The sequence below is a fragment of the Bemisia tabaci genome, chromosome 2, assembly GCF_918797505.1.
Source record: "Bemisia tabaci chromosome 2, PGI_BMITA_v3".
Classification (NCBI taxonomy): Eukaryota; Metazoa; Arthropoda; class Insecta; order Hemiptera; family Aleyrodidae; genus Bemisia; species Bemisia tabaci.
In genome coordinates this window covers 25,503,546-25,521,819 of record NC_092794.1, presented here as the reverse complement: position 1 = coordinate 25,521,819, position 18,274 = coordinate 25,503,546, and the positions used below count along the sequence as shown (strand labels likewise).

The window sequence follows — 18,274 nt, the reverse complement described above, 5'->3', positions numbered from 1 at the left end:
AGGAGTAAATGCAAATCACGCCAACACTATTTTCGCGAGCAGGGAAAAGAAAAGGTTATCTTGTAACTAATCTAATGTGATAGCAAGATGTGAATGATGTGATCACTTGATCAGAGACAAGATTAATGTGATTCAAGTATTCACGGGACGGGAAACCTAACCTATAAGCCAAGCGCATCTGGTCCCGTCTCGATTCGATTATTTTGATTTGCGATATTTTACGATGTATCGAGCTATCGACTTATGATGCAACAATTTTTCTAAAATTCTAACATGCCTATGGTCAGCAAGGCGGATAAAGAATGGTGGTCGCATTTCGATTTCGGCTGCCATCTTGAAGCGATGTGACGTCAGGAGGGTACTGGTTTTGCCGTGCAATCCAAGGTTGAGCGACCCCCCCGGCCTCGCCGGCCCATGTACCCGATACAGTGTGACGTCCAGAGGGTACGAAATGCGACCACCATTCTTAATCCGCCTTGTATGGTCAGGGTCAGTACCATTCTAGGGGGTATTGTGCGTGTGCCTATGCGGCACATGAACAAATGGCACATTGCTTTTCAACCACTTTCCTTTCTGAGTAAATTTTTAATTTTTCATAGAAGTGCACTAGTGCAGTGAATGCTGTGATTGAGGGCCCTTCATCAAGTTAACCGAGATATGGCCTTGTTTTGCGCCGAGCTTCAAGTTGTTGTAGTTGAATAATTGTGTGCGTACAAGTTCTCTTCATAACTCACACAGGCACTAAATACTGGTATATCACCTCACTTTAAATTATTCTTACAGCCATATGATGCTTTTTAGTCACTGTCTAGGACGCCAAATCACTGTTAGAAGTTGCAATTCCATCCCCACTCTCTCTCATGTAAACAAGATTATTCAGAACTGTGTTGCAAACATTCATCTTGGCATGGTGAAACGCCTCACTTCTCCATCAAATTGTGAAAATACCAATCAAACACCTTTGTATATAGACTACTCTCCAGAATTGTCAGTGATCGATGAACATTGCAGTGGTTCTGATGTAATTATCTGCCAGAACTTCGTAAATGAAAATGAAGAGCAAAATCTACTATTAGAAATTGAGTCTGCCATCAAGCGCCTTCGATATCAAAGTGATCATTGGGATGATGTAAGTTTTAACATTTTGGATAGTTATTATCTTCTCTACGGTAGTCACTTAAAGAAGCAATATAAACCCAAGTATGAATCAGATTAGATAAGGTTGACTGCACTATAATATCCAAATACTCAAGGATGCCTCAAAGGACCCCACACGCTCCTTTTGGGAATGTGCACCACGATTGATTTCAAATATTTTTTTTTCCCATTATCCTATCTTTGGATGCTGATCAAAAGTCACTGTTGCGCTAATTTTCTAAGTACAAAGCACTGTTTTCGCACAATCCGCCCTAGAAGTTTCAATAGTTAATTACATAAGTTGAGGCCAGCAAAGTACGGCAATACCTTTCCATCAGCACTTGCTGTAAAGAAAGAAAACCTGGCAGTCTTATCTCCGATACAACACGCATTTTCGTTTTACCTTTCGCAGATTCTTTCCCTCTCCTACTCTTTTCCTCACTTATCACCAACTTTTTCCTTGTTAAATTGCCATGCTGGCCTCTCTTATTCTAGTAACTACTGAAATTTCCAAGGCGGATTATGTGAAAACGGAGCCTCGTAGAAAGCTGGCGCACCAATGACTGTTGATCAGCATCCACAGACAAGTTAAATGCGATGATAAAATTGGAAATCGATCGTGTTGCTCATTCCCAGGAGTGTGCAGGGTCCTCTCTCTCTAGTGAAGGTACATACAGTATGATATGTATTGATTTTGCTCCATTGGCAGCCGTGTTTTGCCTTCCCCCATAAATTTTGGGAGCCACCTTGGCCGGAAAGCTCATTTTTTAGAAACCGCATTAACTTTGCACACGCTACGCTGTTTTGCGCCCTGTCTCTGTGCTGTTTTCAGGCTGGGAGCAGTGCATTGAGAGCGCCACTGCTGCTTAGTGACTGCAAGTTTGAATAAGTTGATGGAGTATGACATCTTTTCCAGGAATCCTGATGATCCAGCCTCTCAATGTCTAGACGCGTTTGGCTAATGGTGCTTGGAGAAGGCAGAACACTGATTAGCATCATCAAATAAAGTAATTGCTTGTGTTTGATCAGGCAAAATCATTTCCTACCTCAATTGAGAATGCTAAAATTGTCTTGTGTTCGTCAGTTTGCTGAATAGTTGATGTTCATAGAAGTGGAGAAGAACACAAAATAAACACAAGCTACATTTTGTGAAGCAAACTTTAGTTTTGGTTTGTGGATGCATAGTCCCTAATTTTGTATGCACCATTTCTTAAGTAGTATGTCATACCTTTGAATGTTATGCAAGTCATGGTTGAAAGTATAATCTGGAATGCTTTTTTTATTTTGTTGAATAACAGTCATTGTATTCAGCATCCAGAGTTTAAAATTTTATTTCTCTGGGTGTTTCCTTGGAAATTTTAAAACCACCTAGTGCGACACACACACGCACCCTCACACACACAAAAAAACTGAACGTTTGGCTGTTGATGCTATCTAACGCATTTTTCTCCAAAAAATTCATCAAGAGTTTGTAGGCTAGACTGTTTTACAATGCAGAGTGACAGAAAGTTCATTTTGTCTTTGAGATGTATTGCCTCTTCTCCAACCCTTTAATAATACCATTCTCTCTTTCAGGCAATTCATGGCTACAGAGAGACAGAGAAAGCAAACTGGAATCCAAGCAATGCAGTTATAATCGAAAGAATAAAAAAATTTGCATTTCCTCCTGGCTCACCAACTATGAAGCTTGTGCATGTTTTGGACTTGCAAGAAGATGGATTCATCAAGCCTCATATTGATAGTGTACGAGTAAGTGTTCGTTTTTTTTACTCTCGTTCTTTGAAGTAACACAAAATGAACTTTTTTTTTCCATCAATCCCTATTATTCAAGGAAATGAAGGTTTTATTATTTTAATTGAAATGAATTATTTTCAGGTAGTTTGGGACTTGCCGCATGAAAATTCTTGTTTTAAGATGAGATTTAGGAAGCTGCAAGAAATGTTTTTTTAGTTTTCTAGCTCCAAACCTATCACCATCTGTGGGAAAAACTGTCTGTTTTTGCAAACGTTACTGTATAGATTTTTGTCTCCCAAAACCTGAGACCCAATAATAATTGATGCCATAGAGGGCTAAAGGGACCTCCCTGCGAAGCAGCAAGAGCCAATGGGGTTGTACGGATGATGCAGGACTTTCGGATCACACTGTCACTGTAGGTAGGTATGGAGGAAAATTTTCCATGAGGGCGATTTTTATTATGCCAGGTCAGAGAATTATTCCCTGGTATAACCAAAATTATCTCAAAAAATTAAATTGAATTAGCTCTTTTTCAAGCCAAGAGAAGACATGAAGCTATTGTATCTCAATCCGATTTATTTGAGCCTAGAATTTGCCAAATCAAAACTTAAAATATTTTCCTCCACAACTTAGTGTTTGAATTCCATCATTAAACATTATGACTCCAGTTTGATTCAGCACTTTTGAATGTTTCTTTTCCCAAATATTTGTTAAAGACTCCCTTTAACTACGGCACCACTACCTCCATCTTGATTTTTTCAACCTTCAGGTCCCTTATTCCATGAGCGGTTCTCTTTTATCTTTATTCATAGCCACTATACTTATGCGAAAATCAAACCGATTTCATTCAGGCATGAGCTGTTCCTCCCATTTGAAAGACTCTTTAGTGCAGTAGTCACATGATTGAAACCTGTTTTCTACGGCCTTCTCCTCTTGTACTTGCGACCAAACATAACCCGCCTTTGTGTGGTCAAGAAGTTTGTAGCAAATTAAGAGCTAAATATGTTGTTGCCAAGATACAATCAGCTTTTTATCTTGGGTTTTGTTTTGGTCTTTTCAGTGCAAATTCTGACCGAGAAAATGTTTTCTTCTCTTCTTTTTACAGTTTTGCGGCAATACTGTTGCAGGCTTAAGTTTGATGACAGATTCAGTCATGAGATTTGTTTCTGCTAGCAACAAATCTTTGAAAATTGACATATTTTTAGCTCGGAGGTCTCTGTATATTATGAGGTCAGTTACTTTTATTTTTGGTCAGTTAATCAATAAATTTTCAGGGTTTCAAACTGTACACAAGAAGCTTTACTCTCAGTCTTAACTAAATCATCCAGTAAAGATATATTTGTGCCCCGCAAAGGCTCCATAAACTCCATAGGCCTCAGTATGCAAAGGTGCGGCTGAAAAATAGATGTAGCCTTATAAATTTGTCATGAACTCTTAGCTGAAACAGGTATCCTCTGTACAAACGTTTTAATGCCTCTGTTTTTTAAAAAAAAAACCCATCTTTTATAAGGGTTCCAAAATTTTCACACACTTTAGGTCACTAGGATACTTGGGTCAAAATAGTGTGGACCCAGCACTATCTTACCACCTTCTTACATACAGTTTGTGCCACATTTCTAAGTGTTCTTTTCTTGTTCAGGGGCAAATTTGTATGTGTGTTAGTAATATTTTGCTTATATCCAGGAATGCGATGCGTTATGACTTTACTCATGAAATTTTGCACAACAAAGAATCATTTTTCAATGGAGAACAAGTCCACAAATCAAGAAGAATGTCTGTTATTTGTCGAAATGAACCCCCTCCGTCTAACCTCTGAGTCTTCAGTCAATGATAATTGTAAGTAAAATTGAATCACCAAACACATATGTGTTTAAAAAGTGTTGTAATGAACCAAATGTTTAGTGTGCCTTAGACCTTGGCCACACAGCAACAGTCGCGGAACTTTCAACTGCGTTCTGTGTCCCTTTTCTGTGCGCAGACGAAATCAGTTATTGCTCAGCTATAACTTATTCTGCCCAAGTTCTGGAAGCGTACTCTACTGGAAGCACTCTGAGTGTGGAGAAGGCCTTGCCCAAGTCATATTCCGGGTTAGAACTCCTGCAGACTGATTCCAGAAAATTTGTGATTGTTGACCGGACAAGACTAAGAAAGAAGGTAGGTATGTGGTCGGTCCGTCTTGTCAGTCCTCCTCTTTGTTAGCTATTTTAAAAGCTGTTTAGGTGGAATCAATGAGAGATTAAAGTTATCTCTTGAGTTGCCTACACTTTGTCGTCAAATGCATCCATCATAGGCAGAACAATAAGGTCGACTGACAAAGTTGACTAATCACATAATTCCATTCCTCGTTAATCTCGTCCTCTCCAATCAACAAACTTGAAATTTCAACAATCATGCCGCTGCTAGGCATTACTTTCCTTTTTGTCATAGTGATTATAAAGAATGATAGGCAGTTTCAAAATTCTCACTGTATGAGAACTAACTGAAAATATTCATATAAAAGGAGAGTTCCAATCATCAGTTCCAATTCATTAACAGAGATCGTAAAATCTAGTCATTTTCCAAACTATACATTCGTCTTTTCCAGCCTATTTGACCTGTTTTCATTTTCATATGGGGGAAGTTTCAACTCTTTAATTGTAATATGATTGATAGATGCTTTCGAGCAAATAATTGAATGTCCCCAAGTGGTTTTTTATTGAATTTAAGGATGTCCTAATTTCTTAACTGTCTAATGCAAGTGCACAGGACACAGGAATTTCTCATTTTCCTTGCATTTAAAGTACCTTCATGGGTTATTTCTGGAGTTATACTGTCCCAAAATTAAGCATTCAATTTTTTCTCCAGATTTTTACGCTCTTCTGAATTGCTCCTTGGAATTCTCAGGATGTTTGATGTGTTCTGCATCATATTTTGATGAGTAAACATGTCTTTTGCTTTATTTCTTACAAGAACATTTTTTTTAGTTGCAAATTTTTTTTTTAGATGCCCATTTCTTACCTTGTCCAGTAGTCTGTTTGGTAAGTTGTACACCAAAAGCCAATGTAGATATGAAAAAAGAATGCTTTTTCATTTGATGCTCGGATTTTCCTTATCAGAAATGTATTAACTTGAAGCAGACTCTAAACATATTCTTTATCTACCTAAAAACATTGTATAAACTCGGAGTGAGATGGGCTATAATATCGGGGATGAATAGAGAGCGTATTACACTTAATTGAAGCATGTTGCCCTGCCCATCGATCAAAAAGGTGCATCTCTAATGCCATGTTCGAAATATTCCAATCATACTTTATTTTTTTTTTCTAAAAGAAAAGTAACTGAAATATCCTCTTAATATTTTCCATGGATATTTTTAAATGGTTGGAAAAGATCCATAGAAAATTTGGAGAAAAGCTATCGGTTAGTTTTCGTTTTAGAAGTTAAAGCATGAACAGAGATTTGCAATATTGCTATCAGAGATACCCATTTTTTAATTTAGCCAGCAATACCTCAAATATGAAGGTTGAGTAAAACTTTTTGAAAGATCAATATACATACTTCAAACAAAACTTGACTCACAGTCTATGTAGGAAAAACAATTAACACCAGCTCGCATTTCTCTACCTCGATTCAAGTACATATGTGCAGGTGCACTAACAATAAGTCCCGAAGAAATTTGTCAACCTAAGACTTTTATATCCCTGAACTCCAAAAATTTTACCCATCTCTCTGATATCCTTTGATTTTTCATCATTTAGAATTATTCCATGGACGCACTATCAAAAGAAAGGAGGCTCTAAGAAAAAACATTTATAAGTTTGTTTGGCATAATTTTTTTCAGTTAGATCCCACGGTTTTTTTATCTTCTACTTTTTACCAGACAAAAATGTGGTTCAGTTTTCACACAATTGATTGTTTATTTATTTTCTCTGTTTTTTTTTTTTTCAGTTGGCTTCAATATCATCTCTTTGACAAGTATCATTCAGAAGTGGATTGAAGTGAATGAAATCAAGATAGAAAGTAGCTGGATGATTTTGCCTTATCTCAGTAAGTGCACTCAGTTTGCCTCAAACATTTATAATTCTGAATGTTTGAAATATTCATTTCAGGTGTTCAACAAATTATATGCATTCATTTTAGATTCTTTGTAAAGTGTTAGCCTCACCATTTCTGTGAAATGAGCATGTCCTGTTTAGTCATTTGTAAGAGCGCTTAGGCTGAGCAACTCATTGTTTAAATTGTCCCATTTAAGCTAATTTTGATGATAATAGTTCACTTGAGAATTATCTCTTCTCCACCTGAAAACTTAAGCGATTTGAAGGGGTGTTACTAACATAGTTTTGCGGGTCATTGCCCTTAAAGCATTTTTTGTGATGTCGTACTTGGCCTCATCATCTTGATCGAATAAGTTATCTGTAGCTTTGTGTGGACGTGAGTGCTTCTTCCATTTAGATTGCTTGTGTTTAGCTTTGCCAGAGTTTTTGAAGGATTTACCAGATTTTTAGCAACCATTTGGGACCATTAGGTATACGAACATCATGATTTTCATCTGATGAAGTATCGGAGATAGTTTTTCCTCTCTTAGATAGCTGACCCTTTCCTTTGTTTTCTCCTCCAGACTCTGACACCCTTTTTTGACAGGTATCGTTCTGCAGGCATCAGCAATGCATGTCTTAGAGTTATTTGGAAAATTAGATGAAGAAATGTGTGTTGCAAATGATATTAGCATCGAAAATTTTCCTAAAAAAAAAAATTAAATGAATTTCAATGCGTTCAGAATTTTTTTTTTTTTTTTTTTTTTTTTTTTTTTTTTTTTTTTTCAGAAAGAGAGGGTATTCAGAGAGTTTTATTCAAAAACCCTTGCTTATTAAATCAAAATCTATTTTTCATTCTTTAGTCGATTTGTCCTGCAATTAGTTCATGTATTCTCCTTCAATTATTTTCATTAATTTTGCTCCCTTTTACTTTCCACACCCGCAACTATCTCTTGTACTATGTCTTCTCTTATCTCTATATATACGTTTATGACAAAGTAATAACATTTTCAAGGTTCACCTCTTAATGTGTATTCGTTGCTCGGTTTTAAGATTGAAATCCTCCTAAAATGTAGTTGAAAATTGGTGACCACCAAATCAGCAATGAATTTTTTTCGTTTCATTATAACTGCTTTTGTTTTAAAAAAAAAAAAAAGTAGATTCCAATGATCCCTGCGATCTGGATTTTGTATCTATTTTCTTAGTAAGTGAGAGACCAAGAGTTAAAACAAGAGAGGAAGATAGAGAAATACGGTTTTGACAGCCGAAACAAGGCTCCGCCATGTCATTAATCTTATCTATGCACATTTCATGGATTTTAAACCAAAACACTACTCTCATCTTGTTTTGGCGAGCCACCTGTCTCAAATTTTTACTTCCTTTTGTTTGAAACTTTTGGTCACACTTTCAAGAATATCATAATTCCAACTATGCCAGTCGCTGCGTATTTTAGTGAGTTTGGAAGTCTCCAAAATTTTTGACTCACAAGTGGTCCAAGTTAAAATCCTAGAATCTACATTCAGTTTTCCAAAATTTATCAAGGAATGATGATGGATCAATTATGTACATTTTACATACAATGTACTTGACAGCTGTCGAACTATAGTAAGTTTAGAAGCCTACAGACTTTGACTTAACAAGGGTTGCAAATAAAAATCCCAGCATTTACATTCGGTTCTCTAAAATTTATCATAGACTGATGACGGACTAATTATGCAACAAGACAGTTGCAGCAGCGCTTTTCATCCCATAGAAAGTGTGCACACACCTGAAAGAACCGCACGCACCTGCTAGGATGAAAGGACCGAAGTGAAAAAACATGGCGTCTCCGCATAACCGTCCCTCTCTCTCTGGTGTCCGCCTCTCCCATTGGTGGATCAAGTCATGTGACTGGATCCCCCAATAGGACCACAGACACCAGACAGAGACAGGGAGGGAAATGCAAATATCCAATATACATATTTATATGTCACATAACTAGTCCAATTGGCACAACCAGGAGAGGCGGCGCGAGCCCGGCTACCTCTTTCTTCATACCTCGTGTACAATCGAAGTGGCAATCACTATTGCCAATACAGCTATCATGAAGCGGCAGTTCAACATTTTCATCAAGACACTATTTTCATATAAGTCGGATACACACATTATGATACAGTACTGGATTTGATATTCAGCAATTCGCACCGCTCTGCGATGAGGGAGGGGCCAGGGTAGGCTCCCACAGTGAGACTGTGGGCGGGCCCTGGTTGTCCCTCCTCTCGATCGCCGGTCGTAGACATTAGGACACTATTTCCTCCGGGCCTCTCTCCTTCCGGTTCTAAATTTACGCATCTTATATGAAGAATTTACACATTTTACACAAAGAATTTAGAATTACTATTTCATCTACATTTGATTCGCATAATTATACAATACATCAGTTTAAGGTTTAGCATTTTGCTAAATCTTAGCTCAGCTACCATGTAGCGACAATTCAACATTTTCATCAAGACACAATTTTTTATATAAGTCAGATACACACATAATAATACAGTACACAATTTGATATTCAGCAATCCACACCGCTCAGAACCTAACCTAACCTGACCTGACCATTTGTCCAGTCAGGTGGGAGGAAAGGCGTCGTAAATCTGAATGAGCTTGTCTCTTCTGTAGCAGGGTGTTTCGAATGTTGTTACGGTCATCCAGGAGTGTGGCGCTTTGTTAGGTTTCTTGAGAACTGCTTGTTCGTGCTCATGTTCTATGGCTGCGAGTTTTTTTTCCAAGGACGTTATCGTCTGCTTTCGTGAACTGCTCGAGATTGAACGATTGAAACTTCGATTACGAGATTACAATTTTTCTCATTGCGAAAGTTAATGGGCATTTCATAGTACAGGAACTTTGGCGGAACTCACTAGAGGGACTTGTGGAGACATTTGCATTTCCTGATCAATTCTTTCTACGGTAGATTAGCCAGAAATCATCTTTGCTTCCTTCAGGCCACTCGCACGGTTGAATCGTTCCAGCGTTCGCCAGAATAAATTGCTCTTGGGAACGAATGATAGAAGTGTAATGACCGAAGTAATTGTGAGCATTCATATCTCTGTCTCCGTGATGAAATACGGCTCCGTGCAAATCGTATCGATGGTGATGTGAGGTAGAGCGGCCATTCTGAAAGAGGTACTTTTTAGTCCCTCTTCGAACAGCAATAACTGTATGACGAACAACTGGCTCGGATTGTGTACCACAGTTCGTTCTTGAGCGGTGCTTTTTTGGCCGCAAGTGGGACAGGTATAATCCCCGATATTTCGGTAAGTCGATGGGATTTCCAAAAATTGAGCAATTGTCGTGTGATTGTGAACAGGAGAGAGTCTGAAGACGTCCGATTGTGGCTCCGACCTGTTGGTTGCCCCGCACACATTGAAATCGCACTTTCTCTCATTCAATACAGTAAATTTTGTATGTTCCTTTAAGATAGCATGACCGTTTATCAAGTAAACCAAGAATAAATGAGCATCTTGTTGTGCGGGGTCAGCGTAAGGTACCTGGTGGCCGTCGAAAGACGCGGTAAGTCTACTTCCTGCCGCACATGGAAAGAAGTAAGCTCTTTTCCTCTATTTGCTGCAGTAACGCACTCCGTGGCAAGTCTTTTCAGAGCCGTATCATCTGCTGAACTCGATAGAGCACATCGGAACGGCTCTTAACTGAGCAGGCATTGCAGATCCGAGTCTGAAGGGGAGAAGGAACTAAAAAATGTCACAGCTTGTGTCTTATTTTCTAGCTTAACCTCAAAACTAAACTCTGAAAATCTGGTTGCGACGCGGGATTGGATTTCCGCTGTTCTCTCGCTCGCTCTCGACAGGGAGCGCTCAATGTCCCTCCTGACCGCGACGCGGGATTGAATTTCGGCAGTCCGTTCACTCGCTCTGGACAGGGAGCGTTCAATGTCCCGAATTATCCTTCGTTGTACCCACGGGGCTAAATCTGAGAATTTCGTCTCGGGAGTTCTTATAATGTGCTCAGCTCTCGAGCCAAGCAGCTGAACACGTAGGGGATGGTCGCAGAATGGGGGCGTATCCACCAGAAAGGGTAATCCTAGAATAGGGGGGTAGATCTAGGGGGATGTAAGAGCCCTTTCACTCTATATAAATGGTCACCTACCTCGAGAGTGGTATCCTAGGGAAGGAATATGACTCACAATCTAGGGGTGGCCGCTCGTGTATTCGGGGCGTAATATACAACGGTATAATAATGATAAGTGCCACACAGGCTACAACTACTAAAACTACTAACAACAAACCACACAGGTACACACAGATAACAAACTCACACAGAACAACTCTAACAACTAGGGGTCACTTCGCTGCCGGTAGGGACCGGGGGACGTACCGCATTCGGGCTACTCAACAGGGAAGGCACCACGGAAAGGGCGCAGGATACGACAAGGCCGAGGTTTCCGGGTGGAGCACACGGGCAAGGAGGCAAACGCGACTAACTTCAGGAGGCTTCAGCGGGGTCCTCGTAGGTCCTTAGGCTTGCGAACTTAGCGTCATTTCTCACGGTTCGCTCGCCAAAAACCTCCTGACTTTGCATGTAACATCCGTCGTAGGCTCCGAAATCCAGGAAAGAGGACTGGCTGTCGCCGTTTCGTGGGTTTCGGAGCCCGACGCCCGAGGTAGAGATGTACGAAATAGAGAGATTCCTCGGGCTATCTGACAACGGCCGTGTCTGGCGATGTCACCACGCGAGTGTCCACCGGAAACCTCTCTGCTGCATCATGAAAAACCTCGTGGTTCGACTGATTTTCCGGGAGCGATGCTAGCCCAATGATTTCAAGACGCGGCGCTTCAATATTCCGTTATACTCCCCCTACAACGACACAGGATAATGACCTCATTATCCGTAGTGGGTCACAGGAAGGCCGGGTGTCTTGGAAGCACCGCGCTGGCATCGCGGCCGGCGTCGGTGGGGTCACGGAACTTGTGTGCTTGTAAACGTTGCTTTCTAGGTAATCGAGAATGGGAAGGAGCGAGAGATAAAAAGGAAAAAAAATTGCTTATTTTTCCGTCGTGCCTGCCCTGTCGGAAGGCATTTTCCTGCTACTGCCATCCTTAAATCTAATTAGGTTCAATTTTTGTACATATTTTTAGTGCTTTATCGTAAGGATTTAATTATGTAAGGAAAGTCTAAAGTTTAACTAATCTAATCTAATGAAATGAATGCCAGTAGGATGCTACTACAAGATGCACTGTACATGTGTTTTCTGAAATTTGACGCCGGTCAATGCTCGGACGTAGTCGCTGGCGCTGCGCGAAGAGATCAGCAGCTGACGAGAAAGTCACTGACACTCGGCGCGGGGCCGGAGGGTGGGAAGCTTCTCTTCGTATCGGGTGTCTGGAACAGCTGAGCGATGATTGAAGCTAGAAGATTACTTAGGTTCTTTTTTACAAAAGTGTTCTATTATTAATTTTGTATGTACACATTAATCTATTGGTATTGTTATGATTACATTTACTTTTCGAGGCAATCGGGGCTCAAGCGAATGAGACATGAGGCATCTCACGAAATAATTGCCTGATTTTCTTTGCTTTACTGGTTTCCTATTTACTAATTAAACATTAAATTCTAACTTTTTACAATTTTCACTACTGTTACGACTCGTCACCCTCTCAGCGTGGTTGTTCGGCTATGCGGCTGTTGTCCGGTAGATGTCCGTTGTCCCCCCTCCATTCCGGTCTTCTCGTTTTTTCGCTTCGCAAATGCTCGAGGCCGAGGGGCACCCCGAATAATCTGCTCGTCTCAACATCGGTTGATGGAGGCACATCTACTGCTCATCTCTACGTCGGTTGACGGAGGCACATCTACTGCTCATCTCAACATCGGTTGACGGAGGCACATCTACTGTTCCTGATGCTATCCGCGGGGGTTTGTGTGTTGCCGCTAGCATCAGGGTCCCTTCCCTGGCAACACAATGTGGTGAGTTTTTGTTTTCTTCTGCGTTGCCAGATAGGGGTTGGCAACATCCGAATTTGTAAGAAACAAGCGTTTGGTTCGTTTGACTGTGGTAACCCAGTACGCTAGATAGGGGTTGCCAACATTTAAATTTTGTAACTTAACAACGTTTGGTTAGCTCGGCTGTGATGGTGGTAGTACGCCAGTTAGGGGTTGGCAACATCCAAAAATTTTTTAAACAAACAACGTTTGGTTAGCTTGGCTGTGGTTTTACTTGTCGGTTGTTTTGCTGTAACCTTGAGTGTACCATCTTTGCCATTTTCTGCTCATCTCCTGTCGGTTGACGGAGGGACATCGATCGCCGTGTGGTTGTAGGTATCGTTACAATCCGGGCGTTACTAACTGCTCGTTTGGTTTTTTTGGATGTTTGTCCCTGGTCTGCTCATCTCCTGTGTGCATCACGGAGGAACATCGTAAGAAGGTGGCTTCTTTATGTCGTAGTACCGGATGGGTGGGGGGGAAGGTGGGTCTGTGTCATGGCGCAGCGCAAAGGGCTCTCATTGTAGCTGCTCATCTTCCTTTTGGATGTGGAGGGATCTCATGGGGCTGGCTGGGTTCCGCCGAGTCGGCAACAGATCGTTTCCTATGGTAATATTAATCAGTCTTTACAAATCTGTAAATAGTTATAGTTATATTACAATTTTCCTAATGGTTTATCTTTTTTTTGGGAGTTTTTCAATATTTTTTGAATTTCCCGCTGAAAGTAGTTTTTAATAGAAGGCTCATTCCTTCTGAAAAGATTCTGAGGTCTGCAAAGTTTTTTTTGTTATATACAATGATTTATTTTCTTAAAAATTAAACGCTTCAAAAAAAAAATTCTTGGTTGCATGCGCCTAAACGGCGCTAATATGGTTCATTATGTATGAGAAGGAAACTACTGAACTACTGAACTATACTGAACTACTGAACTACTGAACTATACTGAACTACTGAACTACTGAACTACTGAATTACTCAACTATGAGTATGAACTACTGATTTATAACTGTTTTTTCTAATTTACTATTTTACGATACAAAGCTATTAACAAGGCTGTTAGACAATTATTTAACAATTTCTATTAGATTTTAAGGTTTTAAATAGCGTTGAATTAAAATAAATGAAAAAATCTTGGTTTTATGCGCTAAGCGGCGCTAATATTTTTCATTAACTTATTTCTACTCGTTTTACTGTTCTCAATTTTAACTCACGCAACTCTTCGTTTCTCTATTTTTGTTACTCAAAGTTATTTACATCTTATTTCTAATGCCTAAAGGAGGAGTATCGTGTGTGGCAAATAGGAGCCATCGCAATCACAGTGGTGTCAAATTGCTGAGGAAAGCAAGTACATTTTGCTTTCGTCATGAACTAAGTTTTTTTTAAGTGAAAAGTAGTGAGTAATTTTCAATATTGTAGTAAAGAGGAAAAGCTGCATCATTTTGGGAGTACTGTAATCGCGCCGGCTCCTCCTTGCCGCATGCGATTTATTTTATTACTATAATGCCTTTTATATTTTAATACTTAAAGTACATTGGCAGTAGCAGGCGTCCCCCACGGTTTTAATTTAAATTAAGGAAGAAACAGAACCAGGTTGAATACACTACACGAAGTTTTCCTAAGTTGAGTGGCAAGTCTTAGGGCTTCGTGAATTATATTCACGTCTGGATACGTGAAATTTTGGAAGCTCGTCTTTACAAGATGCTGATTTTTTGGTGTCTTTCTTGTCTCAGAAATCCAGCATTTTTGGAGCCTTAATTTATGTTGCCGTGTCATGCAAGAAGAAAAACAGGTGTTGTAAGTGGTTATTTTTCTTCATTTAGGTCCCAGAGACGCGTTTTTGTAAGTTCTGTTGTAAAGAAGCGCTTCGGAGTCCCAAATGAAGGAAAATTTGTGGTGTTCTGAAGGTAGATGACCGTTGATGGGTATGATCCCTACGACAACCATTGGGTCGTCCCTAATTTCTGTAAGGGGGGGGGAGGTTGATGAAATTTCCATGTTATTTGGAAACTGTTGCTCAGGCGTAGTGAGTGGCCTCCTAAAAAAAATCTCTTTCTCCTACATACTACCCTTAACCTTTTTAATTCTAATACTTAGTGAGCATGATTCGTGCTTTAAAATTGTTTATGTATATTAACAGAATTTGCACGTTCGAGTCGTAAAAGTAAGACAATAGAGAAAAGAAATGAGAGAAAAGCTCACTGTCATCTAGGCATGACTAAGTTTTGTTCTGTATAAATTTTAATTTCTATTATATTTTTCAGTAACTTTTAAGTCTTAAACTAAGGACTAAGATAGAACTAATTTCTGGAACTAATTTGGTTTTGTTTTTGATGCTTTGGCGAGGCATTGAGCAACGAAAGATCAACCTTTGTGAAGGCGCGGTGCATGTTTTTTTTAAAAGAACATTGATTATGGTAAAATCTGCAGCATGGATTATGGTACTGCAGCTAGTGGGAATAGCCGAGGCTATTTCGGAGTGATGTCGACCGTTCGTTACTCAAGTTTTCTTTCCTTTACGCCGGTAGTTTATTGTGTAAATTGCATCTCAATATGGCATTGCTTGCGTCTTGCGATTTATTGTTCGATCCACTCAAATTAATGGGAAACCTACGGTCGTGGTATCGATCATTTCCCACAGCTTCAAATGGCTTAGCCATTGACGCACTGCGATTTACGCCGCACAGTGGTATGAGCAAACAGTAAAGGTCGGACATCAAGGTGTTGACTGAAAATCTTAAATTTTGGTATGTGTTTATTCAAAGAAACTAACCTGGAAGGCTGTCTCTGAACAGATATTTTAAGAAAGATCCAATGGATCCACTGTTAAACTTTCGACCACTGTTGGTGTTCGACCTCCCCTGCTGGCCCGGGCCAGTGTGCCGCGTTTGTGCAGCACGTGATTTGAAAAAATGGAGTGTATAAAATAATTAATAGTCGAACTTTCTGAATGTTGAGAAGCTTGCATGGAGGCCACCTAGGTATTAAGAGGTCTCTTCCATTGTAATGTGGGCGTAAGCGCCTACATTTATTTTATAAAGTATAAGAATGAGACAAATTAGTTCTATACGGAGTTTTAATTTAAACTTGGGGCGTTCAATGCCGAATTATCGGCCTTTTACTTAAAGTATATTTTCTAAGTACTGTTACTTAATTGAAATCTAAACTATTAACCTAAGCTTATTCCTATCGTAATTGCTCTTATTACAAACTGCGCGTTGCGCTTCGTTTCTTTACTCAGAGTAAAATTCCAAGAATTTTCCTGGTAAGTGTGCGAAACAATTTTGGTATCAATTTCCGTTATTTCTTATGGAGCTCATATACTTCGTCGTTCCTCCCACACAAGGGCGCCTCTGGACCACCTCATGAGCTCTAGGAAGAATGGTTTCCTATTTGAATTATGGCTCACGTGTGAATAATTGAGACACACCCCTACGTTAGCGGAACAACGAAATATTAACGTAATATGAACTCAAAATGAAATGAATTTGATGGATTGATTGAAATTGAAATTGAATGTGTGATTAAAATTTTTCGAATTGGGGACTGTGAACTTCGTGTAAAAATGTGTGCTAAAGTTTGCCTGAACGACTCGGCGAGAGGCCCGCCATTGCAACGTTGCCCCTTCGCTTAAAAGTAATTACTGATCGACTTATCTGGGCGAAAAAATGAAATTTGTCAACTTCTGCGGGAAGTGGCGGTCAGTTTGCTGTTAATTTATAAATGATGTTCAGCAGACAATTTTGCAAAACTGCAGCGGGGGGGGGGGGGGGGGCGCGTCGTGGAGGAAAACAGGGACTCATACATCGGTGGAGAATCACGAATGTGGGAGTTTTGCTGATAATTTAATAATTTTGTCTACCAAGACTTGATCCTTGATCGACTTTTCTCTATTAAGATCGGTGTCTCAATATAATTTTTGATTAACTAAATTTTTAAGCAAGGGAAAGGGCGCGCGAGTACCGCGACGCTTCCGAGACTGTGACTAAAAAAAGTAAAATTAAAAAATTAAATTGCCGTGAATTTGTTGATAAATTACTCAAAATTGTCTCTATTTGGTGCTCGATCCCGGTAGTTCGCCATTCTCGCGCGTCCTTCTCCGTGCGAAAATTAAGTTCCCGTATTTTTGACAAGAATTGCAATTAATTACTGCGCATTTCATCGTGAGGAATAATGGACGCATTTCCATCGAACGGGGCTGCACGCACCGCGACATGAGCCGTATTGTACACATGGTCTTATGAGGTTCAGGGCTCACGTCTCAATGCTCGCAGCTCCGCTCGGCAACAATGCGCTCATTTAATTATTCGAAAGATGCTCTGTATAAGGTATTCTTTTTACTAAGTTGATGAGACAATGAGTCAGTTAAGCTCGGGAGGGATTTGCCTGCAAATAGTCGAATCTTACAGTTTTCGGTACGAGAAGAACGATGCGCACGTCAAAATTTCACGAAATATTGTCTCCGCGGAGATATAACGCTTCCTTTTTAGGGGTCCTCGAAAACATGTTTGAACCGACCGCCGTGAATTCTTGGATCTACGCGTCATAAGACGGGAAGATGGCGGCGGCGAAGCCGACCTGTTTACTACCGCCACGCCGCCGTTGTTGACATCACGATTTCTCGTTTGAGGTTAAGTAAGTTCTGTGTGAATGTTTCATATCCTACATACATCTGTATCGCATTCTGATTGAAAAGCTTAGAGAATTAAGAACAATGGATATGAATTTCAAACAAAGTAACCGACATAACCTCCAATTGACCAACAAAAACATACCGCCAACGCGTCGCCGCCGTGTATTCTTCCACTACGCTTTCCGCCGCCATATTGATCGTGACGTGTACGTCCAAGACCTACGAGCGCGCAGTTCAAACGCCGTTTTAGGCCACCCTAATTTTTGGCACTTTCAAATAAACTTTTCTCCTGTTTGCAGTCATCAAAAAAATTTAGGAAAAAAACCGTAAGCTTCGGTCACTTACTACTTTCGAATGACACAATAAAAAAAAATGACTTAACTGACTCATTCGACAACGCTCCCGGATCATATGTCTCTTCGCCATCGCGTAGATATGCGTTGCTCCCAATTTGCTGTTTCCGCGACACAAAGATGCATCCAAACTCTCGGGTGAGATCTGTATCACGTATGACTGTTAGATCTCTGCGTCTCATCTCGTGGCTTGGATGCATCTCGGTGCCGCAGGAGCAGCAAATTGTGTTGGTGGTGAACAAGTTTGCTGAGAAAATATTGAAATTTTATAAACGTAGATCAATTGGACTGCGCAAATTCTAGCCCGGTTCGAAAACAACGCACGTGCTATTAGTCCTTCTATGCACACAAGTGTTTTTCCATAGAGGTCAAACTCTCTGGTTTCAAACTGCAAATTGCAGTCCAGCTAAAAGGTTCTGTTGAACACGTTCCGGTAT

General features: G+C 40.1%; 1 protein-coding gene across 3 annotated transcripts in view; it reads left to right on the top strand.

Moving 5' to 3' along the window:
- Positions 1–487: 487 nt before the first annotated feature.
- Positions 488–18,274, top strand: part of LOC109032451 (alpha-ketoglutarate-dependent dioxygenase alkB homolog 7, mitochondrial) — an 85,125-nt gene continuing 67,338 nt past the window's right edge. For 2 of the 3 annotated variants that reach the window (XR_002008918.2, XR_011899276.1), the window contains exons 1-5: positions 488–1,129; positions 2,713–2,886; positions 3,977–4,101; positions 4,555–4,707; positions 6,799–6,897. Coding sequence is in view for 1 of the 3 variants with exons in the window: in XM_019044586.2 (XP_018900131.2) it covers positions 788–1,129; positions 2,713–2,886; positions 3,977–4,101; positions 4,555–4,687 (774 nt within the window). In the remaining 2 variants the exon portion in view is untranslated. Of the gene's footprint in view, positions 1,130–2,712; positions 2,887–3,976; positions 4,102–4,554; positions 4,708–6,798; positions 7,913–18,274 lie in introns of those variants that run through there. The other variant, XM_019044586.2, reaches the window with a different exon arrangement.